The sequence below is a fragment of the Hyla sarda genome, chromosome 10 (assembly GCF_029499605.1).
Source record: "Hyla sarda isolate aHylSar1 chromosome 10, aHylSar1.hap1, whole genome shotgun sequence".
NCBI classification, from domain to species: domain Eukaryota; kingdom Metazoa; phylum Chordata; class Amphibia; order Anura; family Hylidae; genus Hyla; species Hyla sarda.
Window position 1 is genome coordinate 103,938,314 of NC_079198.1, and position 27,103 is coordinate 103,965,416.

General features: G+C 45.1%; 2 protein-coding genes across 12 annotated transcripts in view; one reads left to right on the top strand and one right to left on the bottom strand.

Moving 5' to 3' along the window:
• CDK11A (cyclin dependent kinase 11A) overlaps nt 1-27,103 on the top strand; it is a 54,062-nt gene that overhangs the window by 19,297 nt on the left and 7,662 nt on the right. For 3 of the 9 annotated variants that reach the window (XM_056542246.1, XM_056542248.1, XM_056542249.1), the window contains 9 exons: nt 3,926-4,036; nt 8,781-8,903; nt 11,371-11,466; nt 12,668-12,814; nt 16,006-16,071; nt 18,144-18,331; nt 18,418-18,508; nt 23,618-23,739; nt 24,622-24,727. In XM_056542246.1, the coding sequence (XP_056398221.1) occupies nt 3,926-4,036; nt 8,781-8,903; nt 11,371-11,466; nt 12,668-12,814; nt 16,006-16,071; nt 18,144-18,331; nt 18,418-18,508; nt 23,618-23,739; nt 24,622-24,727 (1,050 nt within the window). The remainder of the gene's footprint in view (nt 1-3,925; nt 4,037-8,780; nt 8,904-11,370; nt 11,467-12,667; nt 12,815-16,005; nt 16,072-18,143; nt 18,332-18,417; nt 18,509-23,617; nt 23,740-24,621; nt 24,728-27,103) is intronic. The other 6 variants (XM_056542251.1, XM_056542252.1, XM_056542247.1 and 3 more) reach the window with 5 other exon arrangements.
• MMP23B (matrix metallopeptidase 23B) overlaps nt 7,032-27,103 on the bottom strand; it is a 69,885-nt gene continuing 49,813 nt past the window's right edge. For 2 of the 3 annotated variants that reach the window (XM_056542278.1, XM_056542280.1), the window contains exon 9: nt 7,032-7,351. In XM_056542278.1, the coding sequence (XP_056398253.1) occupies nt 7,312-7,351 (40 nt within the window). In that variant the 3' untranslated portion in view covers nt 7,032-7,311. The remainder of the gene's footprint in view (nt 7,352-27,103) is intronic. The other variant, XM_056542281.1, reaches the window with a different exon arrangement.

Sequence of the window (27,103 nt, forward strand, 5' to 3'; positions counted from 1 at the left end):
CCAGTTAGGGTCAGGGGTTGACTTACCTGGTGCGATGGAGGGTCACCATAAGATTAGGCGACTCTCCACAGCACCGTCAGCCAAGTAAGCGTATCAAAGGTAGCTCCTATCTCTTATCATACAAGATCCCCAATCCCTGAGGAGGGCGCAGCTCCAAAAACCCCGAGTGACTGTTACACTCGAGCTCAGTACATACAAAGAAAACAAGAAAAAATAGGGCTAGCGCTCAAGAAATAGCACTTCATTAGGTAATTTAAAAGGACTCGGGGTGTACACTTGTTATTACTCACTCCTCTTTGGGGGGACCAAAAACCTTAAAACTTGGTACCATTTCTTTCCTAGCAGCCTCCCAGTCTGACTGGGAGAGCATGTTTTAAATCAGTAATAAATATCCTCTGCTACGGACGCCTGCGGAGATCATTATCCATCTATACACTGGAGCTTGGATTCATCCGGTGCAAAGAACCCGTGATAAGCGGACGTGGAGGGGGGGTACCAAGTTTTAAGGTTTTTGGTCCCCCCAAAGAGGAGGGAGTAATAACAAGTGTACACCCTGAGTCCTTTTAAATTACCTAATGAAGTGCTATCTCTTGAGCGCTAGCCCTATTTTTTCTTGTTTTCTTTGTATATATGTCATGTGTGATTTGCCAACCCCATTACTGTGGTTTTGGTTTACTGAATAAATTAAACATATTGGGGGGGGGTATTTTCTATACAAATGTCTTTGCATGCTGGGGGTATAGACAGTGATGCCAGTGCTTCATCTGTCCCCTGTGAGTGTACATCAAACATATACCGTATTTATCGGGGTATACCACGCACCGGCCTATAACACGCACCCTCATTTTACCAAGGATATTTGGGTAAAAAAAGTTTTTTACCCAAATATCCGTGGTAAAATGAGGGTGCGTGTGTGCGCGTGTATACCCCGATATACCCCCAGGAAAGGCAGGGGGAGAGAGGCCGTCGCTGCCCGCTTCTCTCCCCCTGCCTTTCCTGGGGTCTAGAGCGCTGCTGTCGGCCCTTTTCACCCCCTGGTTATCGGCGCCGCTGCCCGTTCTGTCCCCCTGACTATCGGTGCCGGCGCCGATAGCCAGGGAGAGAGAAGCGGCGCTGACAGCCAGGGGGAGAGAAGGGGCAGCGGCACCCATTGCCGGCGCCGCTGCCCCGTTGCCTCCCCCCATCCCCGGTGGCATAATTACCTGAGTCGGGTCCGCGCTGCTCCAGGCCTCCGTCGTGCTTCCCCAGCGTCGTTGCTATGCACGGCGCGGCGCTCTGACGTCATGCGCCGCGCCGTTCAGCGCATAGCAACGACGCCGGGGACGCATGACGGAGGCCTGGAGCAGCGCGGACCCGACTCAGGTAATTATGCCACCGGGGATGGGGGGAGGCAACGGGGCAGCGGCGCCGGCAATGGGTGCCGCTGCCCCTTCTCTCCCCCTGGCTGTCAGCGCCGCTTCTCTCTCTCTGGCTATCGGCGCCGGCACCGATAGTCAGGGGGACAGAACGGGCAGCGGCGCCGATAACCAGGGGGTGAAAAGGGCCGACGGCAGCGCTCTAGACCCCAGGAAAGGCAGGGGGAGAGAAGCGGGCAGCGATGGCCTCTCTCCCCCTGCCTTTCCTGGGGGTGTATCGGCGTATAACACGCACACAGACTTTAGGCTAAAAATTTTAGCCTAAAAAGTGCGTGTTATACGCCGATAAATACGGTACTTTTGGGAGACCTAGGGTGGCATTGGTGCCCGGCAGGACTTCCCCAAATTAAGTGAAGATTTGGTGCCTTTCTATAGACTGTCATACTTTTTATATAGCCCATCCATAGAGCAACAATTATTAAGGGGGCGTTTTTTTTTCTTAATTTTTATTTATTTATAATTGATGGCCAGTTTTCCAGACAGGCTGGGTTACTGCAACATAGCTCCTGTTTACTTCAATGGGAGCCGCTTAGCAGGGGTGCCAGGTGGTGGACCCCAACCGATCACATTTTGATGTCTTATCCTAAAGGATATGCCATCGATGAAAAAGTCCCCTTTAATGAGTATGAAGCAGACAGTGTGAATAAATACTGTGTTCCCCTTCATATAGACATGAGTAGCACACTCTGTTAGATATATTGACAACTATGAATGTTAAAGGGGTACTCTCCACTGGAAACCATTTTCTTTTAAATCAACTGGTGCCAGAACGTTAAATAGATTTGTAAATTACTTCTATTAAAAAAATCTTAATCCTTCCAGTACTTATCAGCTGCTGTGTACTACAGAGGAAGTTATTTTCTATTTGAATTTATTTTCAGCCTGACCACAGTGCTCTCTGCTGACACCTCTGTCCATGTCAGGAACTGTCCAAAGCAGGATAGGGTTGCTTTGGGGATTTGCTCCTACTCTGGACAGTTATTGACATGGACAGAGGTATCAGCAGAGAGCACTGTGGTCAGACAGAAAAGGCATTCAAAAAGAAAAGAACTTCCTCTGGAGCATACAGCAGCTGATAAGTACTGGAAGATTTTTTTATATAGAAGTAATTTACAAATCTGTTTAACTTTCTGGCACTAGATTTAAAAGAAAATGTTTTCCAGTGGAGTACCCCTTTAAATCACCATCGTTTTCTACAAGTTGATAAAAAAAAAAAAAAGTTTCTTGGTTAAAAAAAAAAACATTTTCAAAGACTCTTATGGAAACCTGAGTTAATAGGTTAAAAGCTAGAAGTGTCTGGATTGCATTGACATCTCATTGATTTCAATAGACACCATGTAATGATTGATTTCTGCTGTGTGGCAGTCTACGCGAGTATGTAACACATCCCGCGGGGTTGACCCTACCCTAAAAAAGGTTGTTTAGGGTAAGGTCACACACATCGCTTCTGCAGTGTATTTCAAGCTGCAGATGGGCTGCCAGCAGTCACAGAGAGGCGGCAGAGCGACCTCCCAGCTGCGGCCATGTAGGTCTGTGTGTCTGCTCAGCGGACGCACAGACCTTCCCGGCTGAAGCTGGGAGCCCGTTCTGCCATCTTTCTGTGACTGCCGGCAGCCCATCCGCAGCTTGAAATACACTGCGGATGCACTGCGTGTGACCCTACTCTTAAGGTGGTTCTGACACTGAATTTCAACGTATCTACAAGTTAAAGGGGTTATTCCAAGATAAGTTGTCGCCTCACAGCATCGGGGATAACTGGCTGATCATTGGTGGCTCAACCACTAGGACCCCCACAGATCAACAAAATGGAGGTAATTTATTTCCTTAGTGAATGGAGCAGCAGCGTTTATGCTTAAAGGGGTAATCCGGTGGAAAACCTTTTATTTTTTTTTTTTATAAATCAGCTGGTGCAAGAAAGTTAAACAAATTCTTAACCCTTCCAGTACTTATTAGCGGCTGTATACTACAGAGGAAATTCTCTTTTAGTAACTGCCCAGAGCAGCTTATGTTTACTTTGAGGATTTTCTCCTGCTCTGGAAAGTTCCAGACATGGACAGAGGTGCCAGCAGAGAGCACTGTGGTTGTGACAGAAAATAAATCCCAAAAGAAAAGAATTTCCTCTGTAGTATACAGCTGCTAATAAGTACTGGAAGGATTAAGATTTTTTTATAGAAGTAATTTACAAATCTGTTATAAGTTTCTGGCACCAGTTGATTAAAAAAAAAGTTTTCCACCTGAGTACCCCGTTAAGCGGCGCTACAGTCATAAGTTCAGCACTTGACAATGTATCTAAGTCCAATGGATAATGTATTGATCGGCAGTTAAACATGGGCGCAAGCAGTAGACCCCCAACTGATCAGCTTTTAAACTTTGGATAACCCCTCTAACAAAGTATAGAACACAATTATTCTTACATTTATTTTTAATTCCTCAGTAGTATTAATAATACCTGTAATTCATAGTCATGCATTGCCAATTTAGTGTTCCAACCTGTACAACATGCCTTCTAGGGCTCGCAGGATCTGCGCTTCCTGAACGAAGGAAGCCAGGGCTCTTGCAAGAGACCGAGAAAATGCAGTACAGTGCAGATTCAAGAATACTTGTAGAATTTAGCACTCAAAGTAAGTTTTGGCTTTTTAAACCATTTCTACGACATTAACTCTGTAGCATTTCTGTACTGCATTGTATCTTCTTAACCCTTTCTAAGCTGGCGCCATCAAATGTTCCACGGATTGAGTCACATTTTGTAGCACGATACTGACATCTACTTTATACCTGAATAATCTTATAGCTGTCTGGTAAGACCAACGGAGGACAGTATGACACATTTTGTTGACAAGTACAAAGGTTGCCCCTCTGACCCTGTTAATTTATAATGGGGTCGCCCAGGGTTTTAGGGGGTTGCAGTGCCCATTGCTGTGCTATTTTAGCCAACAAATGTGAAACAACTGCTGACAAAAATTCTTAAAGGGGTACTCCCCTGGAAAACCTATTTCATTTTTTTTAAATCAACTGGTGCCAGAAAGTTAAACCGATTTGTAAATTAGTTCATGTGCGGTATAGGAATAGTCAGCTCACCCAGTCCTCCACACGGCAAAATAGCCTCCAACTCTAGCAACAATAAATGTAGAATCCAGCGGTAAAAGTAACTTCACCTTTATTCCGTCCAAGTTAAAACATCGACTTGGATCTGTCACAGGAACAATAGTAGTAGAATGGAACTCTGAAAACTCGGCATGACTCGTTTCAGGTCGTGACCTTTCATCAGATGCCATGGTGCCAATACATCTGATGAAGGGTCATTTGACCTGAAACGTGTCATGCCTAGTGTTTCCTGAGTTTTATTCTACTATTATTGTTCCTGTGACCGATCCAAGTCGATGTTTTAACTTGGACGGAATAAAGGTGAAGTTACTTTTACTGCTGGATTCTAAATTTTTTTGTTGTTGCTGAGATATGTAAATTACTTCTATTTAAAAATCTTAATCCTTCCAGTACTTATCAGCTGCTGTATGCTCCACAGGAAGTTCTTTTCTTTTTGAATTTCCTTTCTGTCTGACCACAGTGCTCTCTGCTGACACCTCTGTCCATTTTAGGAACTGTCCGGAGCAGGAGAGGTTTGCTATGGGGATTTGCTCCTACTCTGGACAGTAAAGAGAACTGTGGTCAGACAGAAAGGAAATAAAAAAAAAAAGAACTTCCTCTGGAACATACAACAGCTGATAAGTACTGGAAGGGATACGATGTTTAAATAGAAGTAATTTTCAAATCTGTTTAACTTTCTGGCACCAGAAGTAATGTTTTCCAGTGGAGTACCCCTTTATTGTCATTTGCAATACTCCACAATGTCGCTGCTCCCTAGAGAAATCACAAGATTGTCATCTTAGCAGTGTTTTTTATTTCTAAGACCTTGATTCCTTTAATTAATAAAAGGGGTTATCATCTATCCAATAAGTAGCTGATTAGTGGGGTCAGACTACTGGGATCCCGATTGGTCACAAGAATGGCGGTCCTTGTTCCCTGGGTGATTGGAGTGGCAGCACACATGCTTTGCCCTCTGTTCAACCGTTTTAATGATCTGTGGGGGTCTCCGCAGTCAGACGCCCCATGATTATGTAGTGATCGTGTGTAATCTTGAAATAATCTATTTAACTACATTGAGGATGGTCGTAAGGAAGCCCCAAGAAAGAAGGACCTGCACTACTCTGCCTTTGATGCTGTTTGTAGATTCCTGTCACTCTTTAGGATCCTTGACTTCTTTGTTGCTCAGCTTTGTGCAATTCGTTTTTTTATATTTTATTGTGCTTTATTACATTCAGCTGCTAAGATCATAACTTTAAAGGGGTACTCCGGCCCTAAGACATCTTATCCCCTATCCAAAGGATAGGGGATAAGATGTCTGACCGCGGGGATCCCGCAGCTGGGGACCCCCGCAATCTTGCATTCGGCACCCACCTCTTTGAGCTTCACGCCGCGCTGCCAGCTCACAAACTGCTGGGTGCCGACCACGGTGCCGGAGTATCATGAAGTCACGACTCCGCCTCCTTGTGACCCCCCCCCGCAATGCAAGTCTATGGGAGGGGGTGTGATACTACGGCCCCGTGGTCGGCACCCGGCAGTTTGTGAGCTGGCAGCGCGGCGTGCAGCTCAAAGAGGTGGGTGCCGAATGCAAGATTGCGGGGGTCCCCACTGGTCAGACATATTATCCCCTATCCTTTACATAGGGGATAAGGTGTCTAGAGCCAGAGTACCCCTTTAACTACTAACACATCAGGTGCTGGCTTCCCATGGAGGTTTTGGTGGATTTCTGTTCCCTTTTCACCACACTCAGCCTTTTATTGGGGTCAGGAAGTCATGGGGGGGATATTCTCTTGTCTATTGACTAGAGCGGAGAGCTGTAATAAAACCTGCTCCTCCTCTGGAGCACTCTGTGTTAGCCACACAGTTACATATTGATATGAGCATCACAGCCAGATAGAGGTGGTTCCACATTGAATTCATTTGAACTTGATGTGCAGCTGTTTTAACTACAATTAGGGGGTCTGAATGAGACTTCAGTAGTCTGAGCTACAGTACCTGGCACAGCCAGTATAATCTGTATGGAGCTGTGCCTGATAAACAATAAAGGGAACACCGCGCCATGGACGCTCTTCATTTAGCTGATTTTTAGGGTTCCAGGAGGCATATATCTATCTAACAATCAAATATTGATGGCCAAGTCCAAAAGATTGTGTGTATGTGAGAAGCAGCACTATTTCTTCCCATTCCAGATCTTGTATATAGTATTTTTCGGCAGATTTATTCTTCAGGCTTCATGTATAATTTACACTTCTCCCAGAGCTGGTGGGCAGACGCTAATGTTGGTGGTGTCTATCCTATACTACACATACAGAAGGAGATCATGCTCTGCTGACATCACGAGCACAGTGCTCTCTGCTGACATCTCTGTCCATTTTAGGAACTGCCCAGAGCAGCATATGTTTGCTATGGGGATTTCCTTTTACTCTGGCAGTTCCTAAAATGGACAGAGATGTCAGCAGAGAGCACTGTGCTCGTGACTCAGCAGACAGCTCTGTGTTTCAAACGGAAAATAATTTCCACTGTAGTATTCAGCAGCTAATAAGTACAGGAAGATTAATATTTTTTAATAGAAGTAATTTACAAATCTGTTTAACTTTCTGCCACCAGTTGATTTAAAAAAAATATATATCGTTTTTCACCGGAGTACCCCTTTAAGTACAGCAGCAGCATGGAAGGCATGATAAAGCAATAGTGAGCAGTCTAGACGGTGTGGATAAGGCCTTGGGGATGAGGTCTCCTGTGTACAGAGTTGTCTCTTTGCTGTCTCTGCAGCCTGTGCATGCTCCCGGACACTTTCTCTCTCCTCTTCCTCTCTTCATAGACTTGTATTGCTTGTAATTTGATCTCTGAGCAAACTACAAATCAAACACAGGACAAAATTGAGCAGATTTTAAGATGGAAGACAATTTAGCCGGAGGCGTTTGGGGTGCGGAATAATCTTAAGTGGGTACTCCGGCGCTAAGACATCTTATCCCCTATCCAAAGGATAGGGGATAAGATGCCTGATCGCGGGGATCCCACGGCTGGGGACCCCCGTGATCTTGCACACAGCACACCGTTATAATCAGTCCCCGGAGCGTGTTCACTCTGAGTCTGAACACTGGCGATCACGGGGGCCGGAGCATTGGGACGTCATGACCCCGCCCCCGTGTGACGTCACGCCCCCGCCCCCTCAATGCGATCCTATAGGAGGGGGCATGACGTCACAATTCTTTGGCCCCCCGTGATCGCCAGTAATCTGACCCGGAGTGAACACGCTCCGGGGACTGATTATAACAGGGTGCTGCGTGCAAGATCACAGGGGTCCCCAGCCGTGGGACCCCTGCGATCAGGCATCTTATCCCCTTTCCTTTGGATAGGGGATAAGATGTCTTAGTGCCGGAGTACCCCTTTAAGAACAGGCGGAAGAAACATTTTTGTCTACTAAATATTACAAGAATATTCACTTGTACTATTGCTCTATACAAAGTTTGTTAAAAGGACAGCGCCTATACAGTTATTGTTTACCTGAAACAAGCTGTGACTTTGTATCGATTCTTCACAATTGCATGATCTCTGCTTGCTCTCACTGAAATGAAACATTCTTGCTTAAAATGGTACTTTTTTTTTATTTTTATTTTTTTAATAAACTGGTGCCAGAAAGTTATACAGATTTGTAAATTACTTCTATATAAAATATTAATCCTTCCAGTACTTATCAGCTGCTGTACACTACAGAGGAAGTTTTCTTTTCTTTTTTAATTTCCTTTCTGTCTGACCACAGTGCTCTCTGCTGACACCTCTGTCCATTTCAGGAACTGTCCAGAGTAGGAACAAATCCCCATAGCAAACCTATTCTGCTCCGGACAGTTTCTGAAATGGACAGAGGTGTCAGCAGAGAGCGCTGTGGTCAGAAAGAAAAGGAATTCAAAAAGAAAAGAACTTCCTCTGGAGCATAAAAAGCAGCTAAGTACTGGAAGGATTAAGATTTTTGTAATAGATGTAATTTACAAATCTGTTTAACTTTCTGGCACCGGTTGATTTAAATGAAAATGTTTTTCAGTGGAGTACCCCTTTAAGTGATAAGAACAGTTTGTTACTTTTAATAATGTTTCCTTAGTTTTTTTTTTTTTACCTAGGACAGTAAGTGGGATCCTGAGAACTGTGAAGAATGAAAACACTTAGTATGTTAGAAAGCTGGGGTGTGAAGATTAAGCTTTTATGTACATGAATGAATGGAAAATGCCTTTGCACGTAGTGTAAATCTCTAATTTATGTTTTCTCCCAACTATTTCCCTTCTACAGTAACTGCTCATCACAGAACAGCAAGAGAGGAGCACGGGGACAAAAATAAAGCAAATTACCGCAGTCGCAGTCCTGCACGTCAGCAGCGGGAAAGGGTTGAGGCAGGAGATGTAAGGAAACAAGGTAAGCTTTACTAAACGAAATGCATGAGGCTGGGCTAGCATTAGATTAGATCAGTGTTTCCCAACTAGGGTGCCTCCAGCTGTTGCAAAACTACAATTCCCAGCATGCCCGGACAGCATGCTGGGCTAGTATTAGATTAGATCAGGGTTTCCCAACTAGGGTGCCTCCAGCTGTTGCAAAACTACAATTCCCAGCATGCCCGGACAGCATGCTGGGCTAGTATTAGATTAGATCAGGGTTTCCCAACAAGGGTGCCTCCAGCTGTTGCAAAACTACAATTCCCAGCATGCCCGGACAGCCGAAGGCTGTCCGGGCATGCTGGGAGTTGTAGTTTTGCAACAGCTGGGGGCACCCTGGTTGGGAAACACTGGATCAGATGATCAGAAGAGAAATCACTGACAACTTTCAATATGTCCTGTTTGGGCCTATGGATGACATTGGAGATTTTCTGCTAATAAACACCCCAGAGTGGGGAGCAGCAGCAGCAATTGCTTCTTTCTTTGAGGGTACCAGTGCATCTGTGTAAGAATTGTATACCTTGGCTTTTTTTGTGCAAAAAGTAACCCTCAAAGGGGTATTCCCATGTCAACTAGTTATTTCCTATTGATAGGATAGGACATAATAACATAATTGGTGGGGGTCTGACCACTGGAACTCCCACTGATCACAAGAAAGGAGATGTACTTGTCCGCAGAATGAATGGAGTGCGCTATGCAGGTGCGGTCATCTCTCCATTCATTCTCTATAGGGCAGGCGAATATTTCCAAGCGTTGGACTCGGAAATGTTAGGCCCATAGACCGTGAATGGAATCCCGGCTGCGCGCGCACACACACACACACACACACACACTGCACCCATTGTGGAGACAATTATGTCCCCACTCTCTGAATGGTGTGGGTGCCAGCAGTAGAGCCCTATCAATCAGCATTTAAAGGGGTTATCCAGGAAAAAACTTTTTATATATATGTGTGTGTGTGTGTGTATATATGTATCAACTGGCTCTAGAAAGTTAAACAGATTTGTAAATGACTTCTATTAAAAAATCTTAATCCTTTCAGTACTTTTGAGCTGCTGAAGTTGAGTTCTGTCTAAGTTCTCTCTGATGACACGTGTCTCGGGAACCGCCCAGTTTAGAAGCAAATCCCCATAGCAAACCTCTTCTACTCTGTGCAGTTCCCGAGACAAGCAGAGATGTCAGCAGAGAGCACTGTTGCCAGACAGATAAGAACTCAACTTCAGCAGCTGATAATTATTGGAAGGATTAAGATTTTTTAATAGAAGTAATTTACAAATCTGTTTAACTTTCTGGAGCCAGTTGATATATAACAAAAAAAAAAAAAGTGTTTCACTGGAGTACCCCTTTAACTTTCATATAGTCTATAAAATTTACCAAAGGGTAACCGTGATGTGTAAAGTTTATTTTCATACTTCTATGATCAAAAGTTACAATAGAACAATAGAAAGTTTTTTCCTGGTATACCCCTTTAATCCCTTATCCTATGGATGAGGGATAGCAAGTTGAAATTAAAGTTCCCCTTTAAGACTAGACAGATGTTTCCTCCTGTAACAGCTTTTTTCTTTGGTTCTTGGAAGGATGACCACGTGCAGTATTCCTTTCCTTAGGTTTGCAAGGTTGCCTGAAGTGAATAGACGGCGAGGCTTTCTTTTACGACAAGCAAAATGTTTTACTGTTTGTTGCTATCCTACAAAAAGATCTGTGGGATAGCCATAGCCAGCAGCCCATGCCTCCTGCTCATTACTAAGGCAATAGAAAAATGATTGGCGTTGTCTGGTGATGACAACCCCTGTCCGTATACCCCCAATAGGGCAGATAGACGTCATTGAAGGAGTCTTTATGAGCGAGTCCCATTCTGGTGGACTTGTATTACAAGGATGGCCATCCATTTAAATGGCTGCAGTTTAATACTACATTTCCTCTGCAGTAGCCGCTAGTTGTCCATGGCTTTCCTTGGCAAAATTAGCTGTTGGCCAGGAGTGCTGATCATCCCTGGACCACAGTATGAAAGAAGTTATACAGTTCAAAAGGTTGAAAAAGACCAGAGTCCATCAAGTTCAACCTATAACCCTAATTAGTCCCTACTGAGTTGATCCAGAGGAAGGCAAAAAACCCTCATACTAGGGGTAAAAATTCCTTCCCGACTCCAAATATGGCATCAGAATAAATCTCTGGATCAACGTTCTGTCCCTATAAATCTAGAATCCATAACCAGCGATGTTGTTGTTCTCCAAAAATGCATCCAGACCCCTTTTGAACTCTCTTACAGAGGTCACCATGACCACCTACTCCAGGAGAGAATTCCACAGTCTCACTGCTCTTACAGTAAAGAACCCCCGTTTGTTTATCAAAAGATGCCCCCTGTAACTCGCAGCCATCATTTCTGTACATACAATCTGTGGATTAGTCCTGCTCTGGCTTCATAAGTGTCTCGCTTTTGCTTCTTTCAGTCAAAGAGGAAAGACCAGATGTGAGGGATCTTTTGTCTGACTTGCAAGACATCAGCGACAGTGAGCGGAAAACAAGTTCTGCTGAATCCTCCACAGGTACTGAAGCTTGTGCAGTGGCCACATTATCATCGATGTCCTCCAAAGTTTGTTCTTTCTCTTCATATAAGAATAGATAGGTGCACAGTAACAATCTCGCGTTACAGCCTGGTGGAGTGCGCGCCTCACTCCTTGGCTGTCAATCAAATTCGCCGGGGAGTGGAGCTCACTGCTGCGTACTTTCCTGGCTTTTAATTAGTGATTGCAGTGGGTCTCAGGAGTGAGACCCGGTGCAATCTCAACTTTTGACATGTCTGGGTAACATTTAACAGTGACATAAAAAAATAGCCCTAATTAAAAAATAGCGCCCAAAGTGATCAGCTGCATGCGCCACATCCTTGTCCGGAGAAGCTTATAGTCAGTGTCTGCTGCAGAGGAGATGTAGTATTCCATGGCAGCCATTATTGTTGTTTATAAGGATGGCTTGAGGTCATTGGGGCTGTACAGATTGGTTCTTTTTTTTTATATCTTTATTTTTTTTTATTTTTTTTTATTGAACTCTGTCTACAAGTTTACTTCAAGATTAGGCTTTAACAGTATATAAACACAAGTATATAGCTCTGTGGCCTTTAGTCAGGGTTATGTCCTACTGCAGTGGTCTCTAACTTGTAGCTCTCCAGCTGTTGCAAAACTACATCCCCCATAATGTTCTGGCAGCCTTTTACATGATAGGCAGTGTTGTTTTTGCTTTAGCTGGAAAACGTCAGGTTGAGGATCATTGTCCTAATACTATAAATGCTATGAAGCGGATACGGCTATTTACATTGTTACGTATGACATAGACCAAATTGACAGATAACAGAGAAGACTATATACTGTGGTTTTTCCCAACCAGGGTGGCTCCAGCTGTTGCAAAATTACAACTCCCATCGTGCCCAGACAACCACGAATTTTGGTTTTGCAACAGCTGGAGGCACACTGGACTATCCTTAGGGAAGTGATTCCCAACCAGGGTGCCTCCAGCTGTTGAAAAACTACAACTCCCAGCATGCCCGGACAGCCAAAGGCTGTCCGGGCATGCTGGGAGTTGTAGTTTTTCAACAGCTGGAGGCACCTTGGTTGGGAAACACTGCTATGCAGCCTCTGCAATATATTGCAGCCATATGAGCCGTACCAGTATGCGTCAGTCTGTGACGCTCACCTGTTCTGTTTCAGCTTTTTCCTTCAGTCCATCTTGACCATTTTTGTAATGTCTTTTCAGCAGGGTCCGCGTCTGGGTCAGAGGAGGAAGAGGAAACCAGCTCTGAGGAGTCAGAGGAAGCTGAGGAGGAGGAGGAAGAAGAGGAGGAGGACGAGGAGGAGGATGACACAGCAAGCAATTCAGAGGCTGCATCAGAACAGACTGCAGGTAGTAATATTATAAGTGTATAGGCCGATATTTATCATTCTTTTTAGACAGTTTTTTTGTGTCTAGAAAAGACGCAAAAAAGGAGCAAGCAGGGTTTATTTGCGCTTTTTTTTGCGCCTTTTGGTTTACACATTTCTGCTGATTTGGAGTTGCAATCCACTGATATTGGCAATACACATGATACGGAAGGGTTTTTTGAACTGCGCCTTTTTTTGTGAAAAGGCGCAAAGCCACTGAAAAGTCTCAAAAACTACACCAGCCCAGACTTAGCTTAGCTTTTTGGTGTATATGAAGAGAGAAATTTCAGAAAATGTGACCTGCACAAAATGTATCAAATGCTCTGCAACTATTTAATAAATGTGGTGCTCCTACACATTATCAGCACACAAAAAAAGGTGTAGAAAAATGCTTCACTTACACCTACAATGATAAATGCTTCACTTACACCTACAATGATAAATGCTTCACTTACACCGACAATGATAAATGCTTCACTTACACCGACAATGATAAATGCTTCACTTACACCTACAATGATAAATGCTTCACTTACACCTACAATGATAAATGCTTCACTTACACCTACAATGATAAATGCTTCACTTACACCTACAATGATAAATGCTTCACTTACACCGACAATGATAAATGCCGGCCATAATGATTACAATGATGTACATTACATCACTTCTGCTAAATGCAGCTTCGAGGGATTACTGGGAAGATGGGCAGCGTCTTTCAAAGTGTATACGTGGGAACAAATTGTCCTTTTCTCTATCGGCTCCATTGGGGGACACAGACCGTGGGTGTATGCTGGTGACTCTAGGAGTCTGAGCTAATCAGTTTAAGCTTAGTGCTGAAGGAGGTGGACATGGTCTGGAATTCTCCAGACCAGGTCTTCTATTTTATTGTTTTTCCTAGTATAGGGACATGTTAGTTTTTTATTACCTTTTTCTTTCATGTTTTCAGGTGGGGACTCAGGGACTCCAGTTCCCTGTTTCCCCATTGCGAGTAAGGGGGCACAGACATTGCGTATATGCGCTGTTCACCCCCCCTCGCCAACGGTCAGCACCTGGGTTGGTACCTCATGGATCCGGGACCCCCTATTTCTCTGCTCGCCTCGCTCGCGCATAGCAGCCAGGCATGATGCAGGTGACAAAAAGCTGACTGAAGACTTCACAGAAGACTCCATTAGGTAAGTTCTTCTGACTGAAGTGAGTACATTCCTTTCTCCTTAGGTGCGGACTTGCAACCTCTGGAGATCCTCTGTTTTTGGCCCACCTTTTTTCTTTTAGGTTTATGGGGCTGACTGTACTGGGGCTTTATTATTTCTGGGGCCAGCAGTGGCATCTTTAGGGGGCATGAGTGATTGCACTGTGTGTATGTGTGTGTCATACCTCACTGTGTGTGTGTGAGTGTGTGTGTGTGTGTGTTTTTTTAATATGCGGCTACGATTCGCAGCACCTTATATGCGGTTGACAGCCGCGGCACTTTCTCTGGCCGGGCGCACGGAGCGCCGGCTTACTTTCACTTTCTCCGGCAGCTGCTCTTATTTTTTTTTTCGAGACATCTGGACCACACACATTCGGTACTCCTGGGTCAGGGACGTGGTATCCAGCGGTTACCGAATCAAATTCGCCTCACTCCCGGCGGGTTCTCTTCCCAAGTCATTCACACCATGCTCAGGGCTCGTAAGCCCTCCTCGGCAAGAATTTACCACCGTACCTGGCGGTCTTATTTTCGCTGGTGTGAAGCTCAGGTCCTGTCTCCTGTGACCTTCTCGGTTCCCCGTCTTCTCTCCTTTTTGCAGTCGGGGTTGGAACTAGGGTTGTCTCTCAGTTCCCTTTTAAGGTCAGGTTTCGACCCTTTCTATTCTTTTCCAGCGTCCTCTGGCTTGCGCATGCTGTCCCTCCTTATTGGTTGCCCTCTCCCCCTTGGGACTCGAATCTGGTTCTGAGTGCCCTCTAGGGTGAACCTTTTGAGCCTCTTAGAGAGGTGTCTCTACGCCTCCTTTCTTTGAAAGTGGCGTTTCTTGTTGCTGTCACCTCCATCCGGAGGGTGTCTGAATTGGCAGCTCTCTCCTGCCGATCCCTGTTTCTGGTGCCCCACCAGGACAAGGTTGTTTTCCGGCCAGATCCTTCCTTTTTGCCTAAGGTGGTTTCGGCTTTTCATCTCAATCAGGACATTGTCCTCCCGTCTTTTTGTCCGGCTCCTTCTCATCCTAAGGAGCGCTTACTCCACAAGCTGGATGTGGTTCGGGCTGTTCGGTCTTATCTCTCCATCACTTCTTCGTTTCATCAGTGTAATTCCTTTTTCGTCCTTACGGAAGGTCGTCGTAAGGGACAATCTGCTCCCAAGGCCACCATTTCTCGGTGGATTCAGTCTGCCATTTCGGAAGCCTATCGCTGTAAGGGGAAGATTTCTCCTTTCAGGGTTGTGGCTCATTCTACCCGTTCTGTTGGGGCATCCTGGGCTCTCCAGAATATAGCCTCGGCCTCGCAGATTTGCAAGGCGGCTACCTGGTTGTCTTTGCACACTTTCTCGAGGTTCTACCGGGTTCATACCTTCGCATCGGCTGATGCTAGTCTGGGCCGTAAAGTGTTGCAGGCGGCAGTGGAAAGGCCGTCTGCCTGACTGCTTATCTGCCCACCCAAGGGACGGCTTTGGTACGTCCCACGGTCTTTGTCCCCCAATGAAGCCGATAGAGAAAAGGAGATTTTTGTTTACTTACCGTAAAATCTCTTTCTCGAAGGATCCATTGAGGCACGCAGCTCCCGCCCTTTTTGGGGTTTTCTTTGGTTCTCTGTCCGAGGGCGTGTTCAGTTATGTTTTTTCTTCTGGTTCTCGGACAGTTTGTGTCTTCTTTGACCTGTCGATCCTCTCCTATTGCTCTGAAACTGATTAGCTCAGGGCCTGGAGGCGGGTATATCCTGCTGGGAGGAACCAACCTTTTTTTATTACCATAGTGTCACACCTCCTAGAGACAGCAGCATACACCCACTGTCTGTGTCCCCTAATGGATCCTTCGAGAGAGAGATTTTACGGTAAGTAAACAAAAATCTCCTTTTTCAGATATTACACAGGCTCCTTACTAAGGAGGAGTGATTGTTCATTTTCCATGGTAACCACCTGCTTACTTCCTTTTGCCATAAAAATGACAGGACATTTATATAATTAATTTTATTTTGCAGAGGAAGTCAGTGATGAAGAGATGAGTGAGGAAGAGGAGCGAGAGAATGGGAATCATGTTCCTCTCGGTAAGAGGCTTATATTCTACATCCTGCAGAAGATTTTATTGTAACTTTTGATCATATAAGGATGAAAATAAGCTTCACACATCACGGTTACCCTTTGATAGATTTTATAGACTATAAGAAAGTTAAAGGGGTACTCCGGTGGAACAATTTATTATTATTGTTTTTTAATCAACTGGTGCCAGAAAGTTAAACAGATTTGTAAATTGCTTCAATAAAAAAATCTTTACCCTTCCAGTACTTATTAGCAGCTGTATGCTACAGAGGAAATTCTTTTCTTTTTGAATTTTTTTACAGTGCTCACTGCTGACACCTCTGTGTCAGGAACTGTCCAGGACAGCATAGGTTTGCTATGGGGATTTTCTCTTGCTCTGGACAGTTCCTGATCAGGTGTCAGCAGAGAGCACTGTGGACAAGACAAAAAAAAGAAATTCAAAAAGAAAAGAATTTCCTCTGTAGCATACAGCTGCTAATAAGTTCTGGAAGGGTAAAGATTTTTATAATAGAATTCATTTACAAATCTATTTTAACTTTCTGGCACCAGTTGATTTAAAAAAAAAAAAAAAAAAAAAAAAAAAAAAAAGGTACCCCTTTTAAATGGCCATTACATCTTGTGTAGCCAGCTTTAAATGGGGAACTCGTACCTTTGTTAGAACAAAAGATAGAAAACTTATCTTATTGCCCTTTGTTGCCATTGACTTACATGTGGGGAAAAAATGGGATTCATATGTTCTTAAACAGGACAGAATAAAAGAAACCTGCATGCAAAAGGAGACATGTGGTACCCTGTAATTTACAGCAACAGGGTATTTTATTAGATTTTAGAGAAGTTTTGCCACTGAAATTAGGATGTAATCTTTTTCAAAGCGGAAAGGATGGCTTGAAGGGCTATTTCATGGGAACTTCTTTTGAGCTCTCTGGAGAACTCCTTTGAGTTTATCACGGGTATTCTGGAATAATACATTTCTTCGAAAATGGATTTGAAGTGCCCTAACAGTTATATAAAAAGAAAACCTACTTGCCTGTCCTAATCCCACACCGCTTCTGGTCTGATGATTCATGGTCTTGTTGCTTCCTTTGTAGCATTGTCTACACAGTAAATGCCTGCTCAGCCAGTCGCTGCCTCATTTAGTGACGGGCTGAATGGGCAGATCTTGTGGGGACGATAAGTCGCAGAAAGGGGGGGAAATGATCCTCCATACTGGGAGCTGCAGGGGATTAGGACAGCTGAATATACGATGGTCCCTCAACATACGATGGTAATCCGTTCCAAATGGACCATCTTTTGTTGAAACCATCGTATGTTGAGGGATCTGTGCAATGTAAAGTATAGGACAGTGGTCTACAACCTGCGGACCTCCAGATGTTGCAAAACTACAACACCCAGCATGCCCGGACAGCCAACGGCTGTCCGGGCATGCTGGGAGTTGTAGTTTTGCAACATCTGGAGGTCCGCAGGTTGAAGACCACTGGTATTGGAGGTTATACTCGCCTGTCCCCGCCGCTCCGGACCGTCACCGCTGCCCTGGATGTCGCCTTCCATCGCTGTCGCCGCGTCCCCGGGGTGTCCCCGACGCTCCGGCAAGGCCCCTGCTTCCCCGCCATCCTCTCTCTCCGTCGCCGCCATCACGTCGCTACGCACGCCGCTCCTATTGAATGACAGGACGGCGTGCGCAGGATGATGGAGAGCGCCAACGATGCAGGGGATGCCGAAGAAGATGCGCTGGAGCCCCGAGGACAGGTAAGTGATCGTCAGCGGACCACACGGGGCACCATAAACGGCTATCCGGTGGCAGCTGAACCAGTCAGTGCTGCCGGATAGCAGTTTATGCGATGGCCCCGACATACAAAAACATTGTATGTTGATGCTGCCTTCAACATGCGATGGCCTCTGAGAGGCCATCGTATGTTGAAATGATCGTAGGTCGGGGGGGGGGGGGGGTCACTGTAGTTTTTTTCATTTTAAGTGCACTCCAAGGCTGTTGTCAACCAATGCTACTGCGGTAAAATACCATTTAACACCTCATTCAGTGTATAAGCTACGGCTCTATCATTGTTGAATCTTTATTTTGCAGTCACAGAGTCCAGATTTGATCATGACTCTCCCGAGAGTGAAGAGGAAGAGGAGGAGGAAGAAGAAATTAGAATTGCTAGCAGCCCACATTCAAACGCTCAGACAGATGGGGAATATGTCCCTAATTCTCCAGTCATGTCACCTGTTGAGTTAAAGCAAGAACTGCCTAAATATCTTCCCGCTCTACAGGTAAAGTGAGAAACACGTGTGAAATATAGATTTCTTGGTCTAAAGCGTCACCATTATCAATTTAACTTTTTTTTTTTCTTGCCCAGGGATGCCGCAGTGTGGAGGAGTTTCAGTGTCTGAATCGGATCGAGGAAGGAACATATGGAGTGGTGTACAGAGCAAAGGACAAGAAGACAGGTCTGTAAATAGTTTTAGTCTGCGCTGCTATTTAAAGGGGATTTTTTTTTAATCCACTGGTGCCAGAAAGTTAAACAGATTTGTAAATTACTTTTATTAAAAAATCTTAATCCTTCCTGTACTTATTAGCTGCTGAACACTACAGAGGAAATTATTTCTTTTCTTTTTGGAATACAGTGCTCTCTGCTGACATCATGACCACAGTGCTCTCTGCTGACATCTCTGTCCATTTTAGGAACTGTCCAGAGCAGCAGATGTTTGCTATGGGGATTTTCTCCTACTCTGCTGACATCTCTGTCCATTTTAAGAACTGTCCAGAGAGCACTGTGGTCATGATGTCAGCAGAGAGCTCTGTGTTCCAAAAAGAAAAGAATTGTAGTATCCTCTGTAGTATTCAGCAGCTAATAAGTACTGGAAGGATTAAGATTCTTAAATAGAAGTAATTGACAAATCTGTTTAACTTTCTGGCACTAGTGGATTAAAAAAAATCCCCTTTTAAATATACTTTCTTGTGCCTTTGGCTGTCCGGGCATGCTGGGAGTTGTAGTTTTGCAACAGCTGGAGGCACCCTGGTTGGGAAACACTTGCCTAATAGAACATGAGACTTTCAGTCTTGGTTGTGTAGATAGAGAACTATTGATACATTTGGCAAATATTTTAGGAGCTTTTCCCACGTAAACACCAAACATAGGCCTGAAAGCTTAAAGGGGTACTCCGGTGAAAATCTTTTTTCTTTTAAATCAACTGGTGCCAGAAAGTTAAACATATTTGTAAATTACTTCTATTAAAAAAATCTTAATCCTTCCAGTACTTATTAGCTGCTGAATGCTACAGAGGAAATTCCTTTCTTTTTGGAACACTGATGACATCACGAGCACAGTGCTCTCTGCTGACATCTCTGTCCATTTTAGCAACGGTGCATAGCAGATGTATGCTAAGGGCAGCATGGTGGCTCAGTGGTTAGCACTGCTGCCTTACAGTGCTGGGGACCTGGGTTCAAATCCCACTAAGGACAACAATAAATAAAGTGGTATTATTATAATAACGTCAGCAGAGAGAACTGTGGTCGTGATGTCCTCAGAGAGCATTCCAAAAAGAAAAGAATTTCCTCTGTAGTATTCAGCAGCTAATAATAGAAGTAATAGAAGTAATTTACAAATATGTTTAACTTTCTGGCACCAGTTGATTTAAAAGAAAAAAGGTTTTCACCGGAGTAGCCCTTTAACCCGATAACGACCATGGACGTCTATACTCGTCCAATGGCCGTTACCGGGGTATGACGCAGGCTCCCGACTCGAGCCCGCGTCATACCGGCCAGCCCCCAGCTGATTCCTGTAGCTGGGGGCCGGCGTTAATAGCCGACATGCGGCGATCGCCGCGGCCGGCTATTAACCCTTTAGATTGCCGCTGTCAAAGTTGACAGCGGCGTCTAAAGGTGCCTGTATACAGTCCCTGGTGGTCCAGTGGGGTGGATCGCTCCCCCGCAGCGCGATCACGGGGGAGCGATCCACTGCTGAGGTAGCCTGAGGACTTACCTCTCCTCCTGTGTCGGCTCCGGCTCTCTGAATGATATAGCCTGGCGGGACCAGGCTTTATCAATCGAGCGCAGAGCACACAGATGAATGGGATTGTATGTAATCCCATTCATCTGTATGAGGAATCAAATGATTCCTCCTAAAAGTCCCCTAAGGGGACTAAAAGTGTAAAAAAATAAAAATTAAAAAAAAAGTTTAAAAAAAGTTTAAAAACACAAACATTAACCCCTTCTTTATTAAAAGTTTAAATCACCCCCCTTTTCCCAAATTCCATATTAAAAATATGTAACCATAATAAAAGTAAACATATGTGGTATCGTCGCGTGCGTAAATGTCCGAACTATAAAAATATATCATTAATTAAACCGCACGGTCAATGGCGTACACGCAAAAAATTCCAAAGTCCAAAATAGCGTATTTTTGGTCACTTTTCATACCATAAAAAAAGGAATAAAAAGCGTTCAAGAAGTCCAATCAAAATAAAAATGGTACCGATTAAAACTTCAGATCACGGTGCAAAAAATTAGCCCTCAAACCGCCCTGTACGTGGAAAAAATAAAAAAGTTATAGGGGTCAGAAAAGGACAATTTTAAATGTATAAATTTTCCTGCATGTAATTATGATTTTTTCCAGAAGTGCGACAAAATCCAACCTATATAAGTAGGGTATCATTTTAATCGTATGGACCTACAGAATAAAGTTAAAGTGTCATTTTTACCGAAAAATGTACTGCCTAGAAACAGAAGCCCCCAAAATTTACAAAATGGTTTTTTTTCTTAAATTTTGTCGCACAATGATTCTTTTTTCCATTTCGCCATAAATGTTTGTGTAAAATGACTGATGTCATTCCAAAGTAGAATTGGTTGCGCCAAAAATAAGCCCTCATATGGATTTTTAGGTGCAAAATTGAAAGGGTTATGATTTTTAAAAGGTGAGGAGGAAAAAACGAAAGTGTAAAAACAGAAAAATGCTTGGTCCTTAAGGGGTTAAAAGCAAGTTCATGTTGGGTAGGGTGAAACACTTGGCTTTTTGTGTCCATTGCACTCCATTGTGTCCATTATTTTAACATCTTCATAACTGCTATTTGTATATGAATAACCTTCTTGACCCACAATCTCCCTCTTTAGATATGTTCACACATACTTTATACGCTGTGGATTTTATGCTGCAGATTTTATGCTTCGTTCAACTATTTGTTTATATTAATTTATACAACATAAAATCTGAATTCAGATCAACTGGTGACAGATAAGTCTCAAGCCTTTCAACTGCTGTATGTCCTTGAGAAAAATTGTGTAGTCTTTTCAACTAGACACTGTGCTCCCTGCTGCCACCTCTGTCTGTGTCAGGAACTGTTCAGACACGGACAGAGCTGACATCGTGTCTGCCTGGAAAGACTACAGTACGGTAATTTACTTATTTGTTTAACTTTCTGTTACCAGTTGATTTGTATTTTATCTTCTGGAATATCCCTTTTAAACTATGTTGGTTGAACTATAAATACAGATGATGTATTTAACTGTGCCTATCGGGGTATACCACGCACCGGCCTATAACACGCACCCTCATTTTACCAAGGATATTTGGGTAAAAAAAGTTTTTTACCCAAATATCCATGAAAAAATGAGGGTGCGTGTGTGCGCGTGTATACCCCGATATACCCCCAGGAAAGGCAGGGGGAGAGAGGCCGTCACTGCCCGCTTCTCTCCCCCTGCCTTTCCTGGGGTCTAGAGCGCTGCTGTCGGCCCTTTTCACCCCCTGGTTATTGGCGCCGCTGCCCGTTCTGTCCCCCTGACTATCGGTGCCGGCGCCGATAGCTAGGGAGAGAGAAGCGGCGCCGACAGCCAGGGAGAGAGAAGCGGCGCCGACAGCCAGGGGGAGAGAAGGGGCAGCGGCACCCATTGCCGGCGCCGCTGCCCCGTTGCCTCCCCCCATCCCCGGTGGCATAATTACCTGAGTCCGGTCCGTGCTGCTCCAGGCCTCCGTCGTGCGTCCCCAGCGTCGTTGCTATGCACGTCGCGGCGCTCTGACGTCATGCGCCGCGCCGTTCAGCGCATAGCAATGACGCCGGGGACGCACGACGGAGGCCTGGAGCAGCGCGGACCGGACTCAGGTAATTATGCCACCGGGGATGGGGGGAGGCAACGGGGCAGCGGCGCCGGTAATGGGTGCCGCTGCCCCTTCTCTCCTCCTGGCTGTCGGCGCCACTTCTCTCCCCCTGGCTGTCGGCGCCGCTTCTCTCTCCCTGGCAATCGGCGCCGGCACCGATAGTCAGGGGGACAGAACGGGCAGCGGCGCCGATAACCAGGGGGTGAGAAGGGCCGACAGCAGCGCTCTAGACCCCAGGAAAGGCAGGGGGAGAGAAGCGGGCAGCGACGGCCTCTCTCCCCCTGCCTTTCCTGGGGGTGTATCGGGGTATAACACGCACACAGACTTTAGGCTAAAAATTTTAGCCTAAAAAGTGCGTGTTATACGCCGATAAATACGGTAAATATAAATTATATATATATATAATATGCATTGTAGAAAATAGTGATTTCATACCTTGACCACTGGGGGGCACTGTTCTGTCATGCTGTTTTATTTAGTAACTGTACAGTGGTCCCTCTACTTAGGCTGGGTTCACACTACGTTTTAAGCAATACGAGACCGCATACTGCTTGGGGGGAGCAAAAACCGGGTGCTCCCGTATCCGGCCGTATGTAATGCATTTCAATTACATTCACTGACTCTGGTCGACTCATTTTTGCCCCGTATTTGGTTTTCCCTCCGGACCTAAAACCGGGGTACACCACAGTTTCAGGTCCGATTAGAGAACTGTATACAGGGCAAAGATTAGCTGAACGGAGTTAGCGGTTGACTCCGATCGGCTCATTGAAGTGCATTACATACGGGCCGGATACGGCTGGGATACAGGAGCGCCCGGTTTTCGCTCCCTCCAGTAGTATGCGGTCAAGTATTGCTTAAAACGTGATGTGAACCCAGCCTTACAATGACCTCAGGTTACAATATTTTCGGTCTTTTCTGGACCATTGTAACTTTAAACCAGACTCAACATACAATGTTACAGACAGTCCAGATCTACAAAACATGTCAATGGCTGGAAGAACTGACCAATCAGAATGGACAATTCTCTTGTAAAACCTGGTAGCGCCCCCTACAGTACAGGGAGGTATTACATGTTCTTTACACTTTACCTGTCCCAGGGTTACCTGCTCCTTTGGACACCAGGTGAGGGCGGCTCCATGTTACTTTTTTAGGACACTGTACAGGACCCTGAAGAAGCTCCTGTCCTCTACATAGACAGTGATTACAGCTCCCAGCAGATCTTTATTACTTTATCTATATTAGTTATTTACTTCTTTTTCTTAAAATCCTCACATTTTTCCTATCTTGGTAAAAAAAAAAAAAAAAAAAATTGGGGCTCTAGAACCAATCACCAGGATTCCAAAGAGTTTTGGCCTCAATAAACAATGGTCGTCCTGGAGCCAATTCATATTGTAACGTAAGGGTCCACTGTATGCTCTTTAGGCACTCGGCACCATTTATTCTTATTTTCTCTTTTGCTTTACAGATGAAATCGTTGCGCTGAAGAGGTTAAAAATGGAAAAAGAGAAGGAAGGATTCCCTATAACATCCCTCCGAGAGATCAACACCATATTAAAAGCCCAGCACGAGAATATTGTTAGGGTCCGGGTAAGCATCAGATACAGTACGGTTTGGGACTACAAATGAATGTTTTTTTTTTTTTCAGCAGACTATTTTTTCTCGTCTTCTCTCCCCACATCGTAATGATAGTTTTTGGTTTGTAGCCTCAGCCATTTCCTGAGGGTTTGTATTACAGACCTTTTTTTTTTTTTTAATGATGACAGCTGGAATGATATGTCCCGAAGTATAATGAGGGTATTTGATTTCTAGTGTTTTGCGGTGGCACTGTTACACATACACGAATGCTCTGCAAGTAATCCACTGGCTTATTTCTGGAAAATGATTCCGCTGCCTCCTGATACTTAAAGGGGTACTCTGGTGAAAACCTTTTTTCTTTTAAATCAACTGGTGGCAGAAAGTTAAACATATTTGTAAATTACTTCTATTAAAAAAATCCTAATCCTTCCTGTACTTATTAGCTGCTGAATACTACAGAGGAAATTCTTTTCTTTTTGAAATGCTCTCTGATGACATCACGAGCACAGTTCTCTCTGCTGACGTTATTATAATAATAATAACGCTTTATTTATTGTTGTCCTTTGTGGGATTTGAACCCAAGTCCCCAGCACTGCAAGGCAGCAGTGCTAACCACTGAGCCACCATGCTGCCCTTAGCATACATCTGCTATGCACGGTTGCTAAAATGGACAGAGATGTCAGCAGAGAGCACTGTGTTCGTGCTGTCATCAGTGTTCCAAAAAGAAAGGAATTTCCTCTGTAGCATTCAGCAGCTAATAAGTACTGGAAGGATTAAGATTTTTTTTTAATAGAAGTAATTTACAAATATGTTTAACTTTCTGCCACCAGGTGATTTAAAAGAAAAAAGGTTTTCACCGGAGTTCCCCTTTAATCCACCTTTCTCTCTACCCAGGAAATTGTTGTCGGGAGCAACATGGACAAAATCTACATTGTAATGAACTATGTGGAGCACGATTTGAAGAGCCTCATGGAGACTATGAAACAGCCTTTCCTGCCAGGTGAATGAATTGAAGGATTGTTTTGTTTGATATACGTATATTTTTTTCTTATAATGCGTTTCTCTGTGACCTTTTCACAAGCTATATGCAAGGGCAGAGGCTGTAAGGCAGTGTTTCCCAACCAGGGTGCCTTCAGCTGTTGCAAAACTACAACTCCCAGCATGCCCGGACAGCCTTTGGCTGTCCGGGCATGCTGGGAGTTGTAGTTTTGCAAAAGTTGGAGTCACCCTATTTGGGAAACACTACTGTAAGGACTGACATATATGCAGCATTTTTTGGGGGGGAAAATCTCTGAAATATTGTAAAAATTTGAACTTTTCTGGCTTATTTTTTTATTTTTTTTTAAACATTTTATTATCTTTCTCGGTCGTTCTTCATTGGAGGACACCTTACTGATGGTATATGCTCTTGCCACTAGGAGGCGCTGACACTATGGCTCCTCCCTGGCAGGATATACCCGCCCACTGGAAGTGAGGTAATCCGTTTTAGCTAGTGTCAGTAGGAGGCAAGACACAGTTGTGGGAGCTCCCCGGACCTGGTCCTTCTTTATTATTTTCTAGTAAGGGCTGTCTAGTTAGCTTTTTATCTCCGTTTTGTTTCCCTTTTTCAGGTGGGGGTTCAGGAGCATGGCGCTACCTGTTCCCCCATATGCTACAATGGGGCATAGGACATAGAGTATGTACTGTTAACCCCTTCTCGCCAACGGCCAGTGCCTGGAGGTTGTACCCTGGTTCCAGGTCCCCCACTGTCCCTGCTCGCCCCGCTATCTTAGCCGGGTATGATGCAGCGTGGACATAAGCTGGTTGAAGACTTCTGGGTGAGTATAAGAAGATGGAGCCGTGGGTGAGTATGTACTAAACACCCCCCCTTTCCCCTCTCCCTCCCTCTTGCTCATCCATGGGTCCCCATTCTCTCATGTGCACAGCTCCTCAGCTGCCATTACACGTGGCTGTGTTGGGCCGGGACCTCCCATGGCCTCGGGGTTGCCGGCAGCACTATACCTTTAGGGGACAGTCTGGGGATCTCCCCCCCCCCCCCCCCCCCCCCCCCTTTCATGTGGGTGCCCTCCTTGCCTTGCTGGCTGCACCAGGCTCTGCAAGCTGGCCATGTTTTCTTACCCTCTGGCAAGGCCTCCTTGGCTAGCAGGTCTCTGCTCTCATGCGGCCAGGCGGTGCAGCAGGGGGGACGGGGACCGGCCGTTCCATATTTCTTCCTCCAGCCTTGTCCTGATGTGGCCTCCGCAGTGGCCACTGGATGCCACATCTATCTTGCCGGCGCCCCGACCGTGCGGCTGTCTCCCGCTAATGCGGCCGGGCCGTCCTGCAGGCACTCTTTAATTTTAGTCCCCTGCTTTATTTATCCCCATGCCACAGCCACTGGGCTTTTAGTATCATGGCAGCTGCCATTACTACGACGCCTTTCCGGTCCTTCCTTTCCCTCTCCCCGTCAGGCGTGCTCATGGGGTTAACTTACCCCCTACTTCAGGGCGCGGAGGGACGTGGACAGCGCTTTTTTTTTTTTCCCCCGCTTATCGGGTGGCACCGCTGCTCTCCGCCCCTCCTGGGTTTCTGTTTAAAAAAAAAAAAAAAAAGCAGCTTCTCATGTGCGTTCTGTGCCCTCCAGTGGCTGTAAGGTGTATTGGTGTACAGCACTGCCCCCTCTAGTGGCCAACAGTGTTTTTTTCTTCTACATAGTTTTCTATGGGTTTTCCACCCAGATCCTGTGCCTTGTGGTGGATTAAATGTAGTATCTGTTATCTGGCTTTGGCAGCACATATACCATACTCCAAATAAATATATTAATAATTTAATGAATATAATAAATTAAGACATATTGGTACGATACTGTGCAGATTGCATGGCGTCTGCACAGTGAACATGTGAAGCGTTCCAGAAGTATATGTCCGGTCACCCATCAAGAGGGTGTCCTGGCATGTCATACAATATGATTCCCTCCTCCATGGGCTGCCGCATCCCCGGCTATTGCTCCGGATCCTCATGTCTAGTGCGGGATCTCCGTGGAAGCGTCCCTGGATTGGTCCTGATGTCGATATGTCTGACAGTAGGCTTGCCTGTCACTCATCTCTCAAGCTGCCACGTCTGCAGCTGTTACTCCGGTACCCCACTATTAGTGCAGGTGTCCGACGTTGTGTCTTGCATACTATGAACCCATACCAGTAAGCCAGACAGTGGTCTGCATGGTTTCCTCACATCACACAGCTGATGTATCTGTCACTGGAAGTTCCAGTACTCCACTGTGCTGCGAAGCGTATTAAGACGTGTTCTATGGATCCTAGACGAGGTAAAGGGGATGCATTCCATGACTCCCTCAGCCTCCCCCAAGGTGGTGGGGATACTATCCACAGCTCCTAGGCCC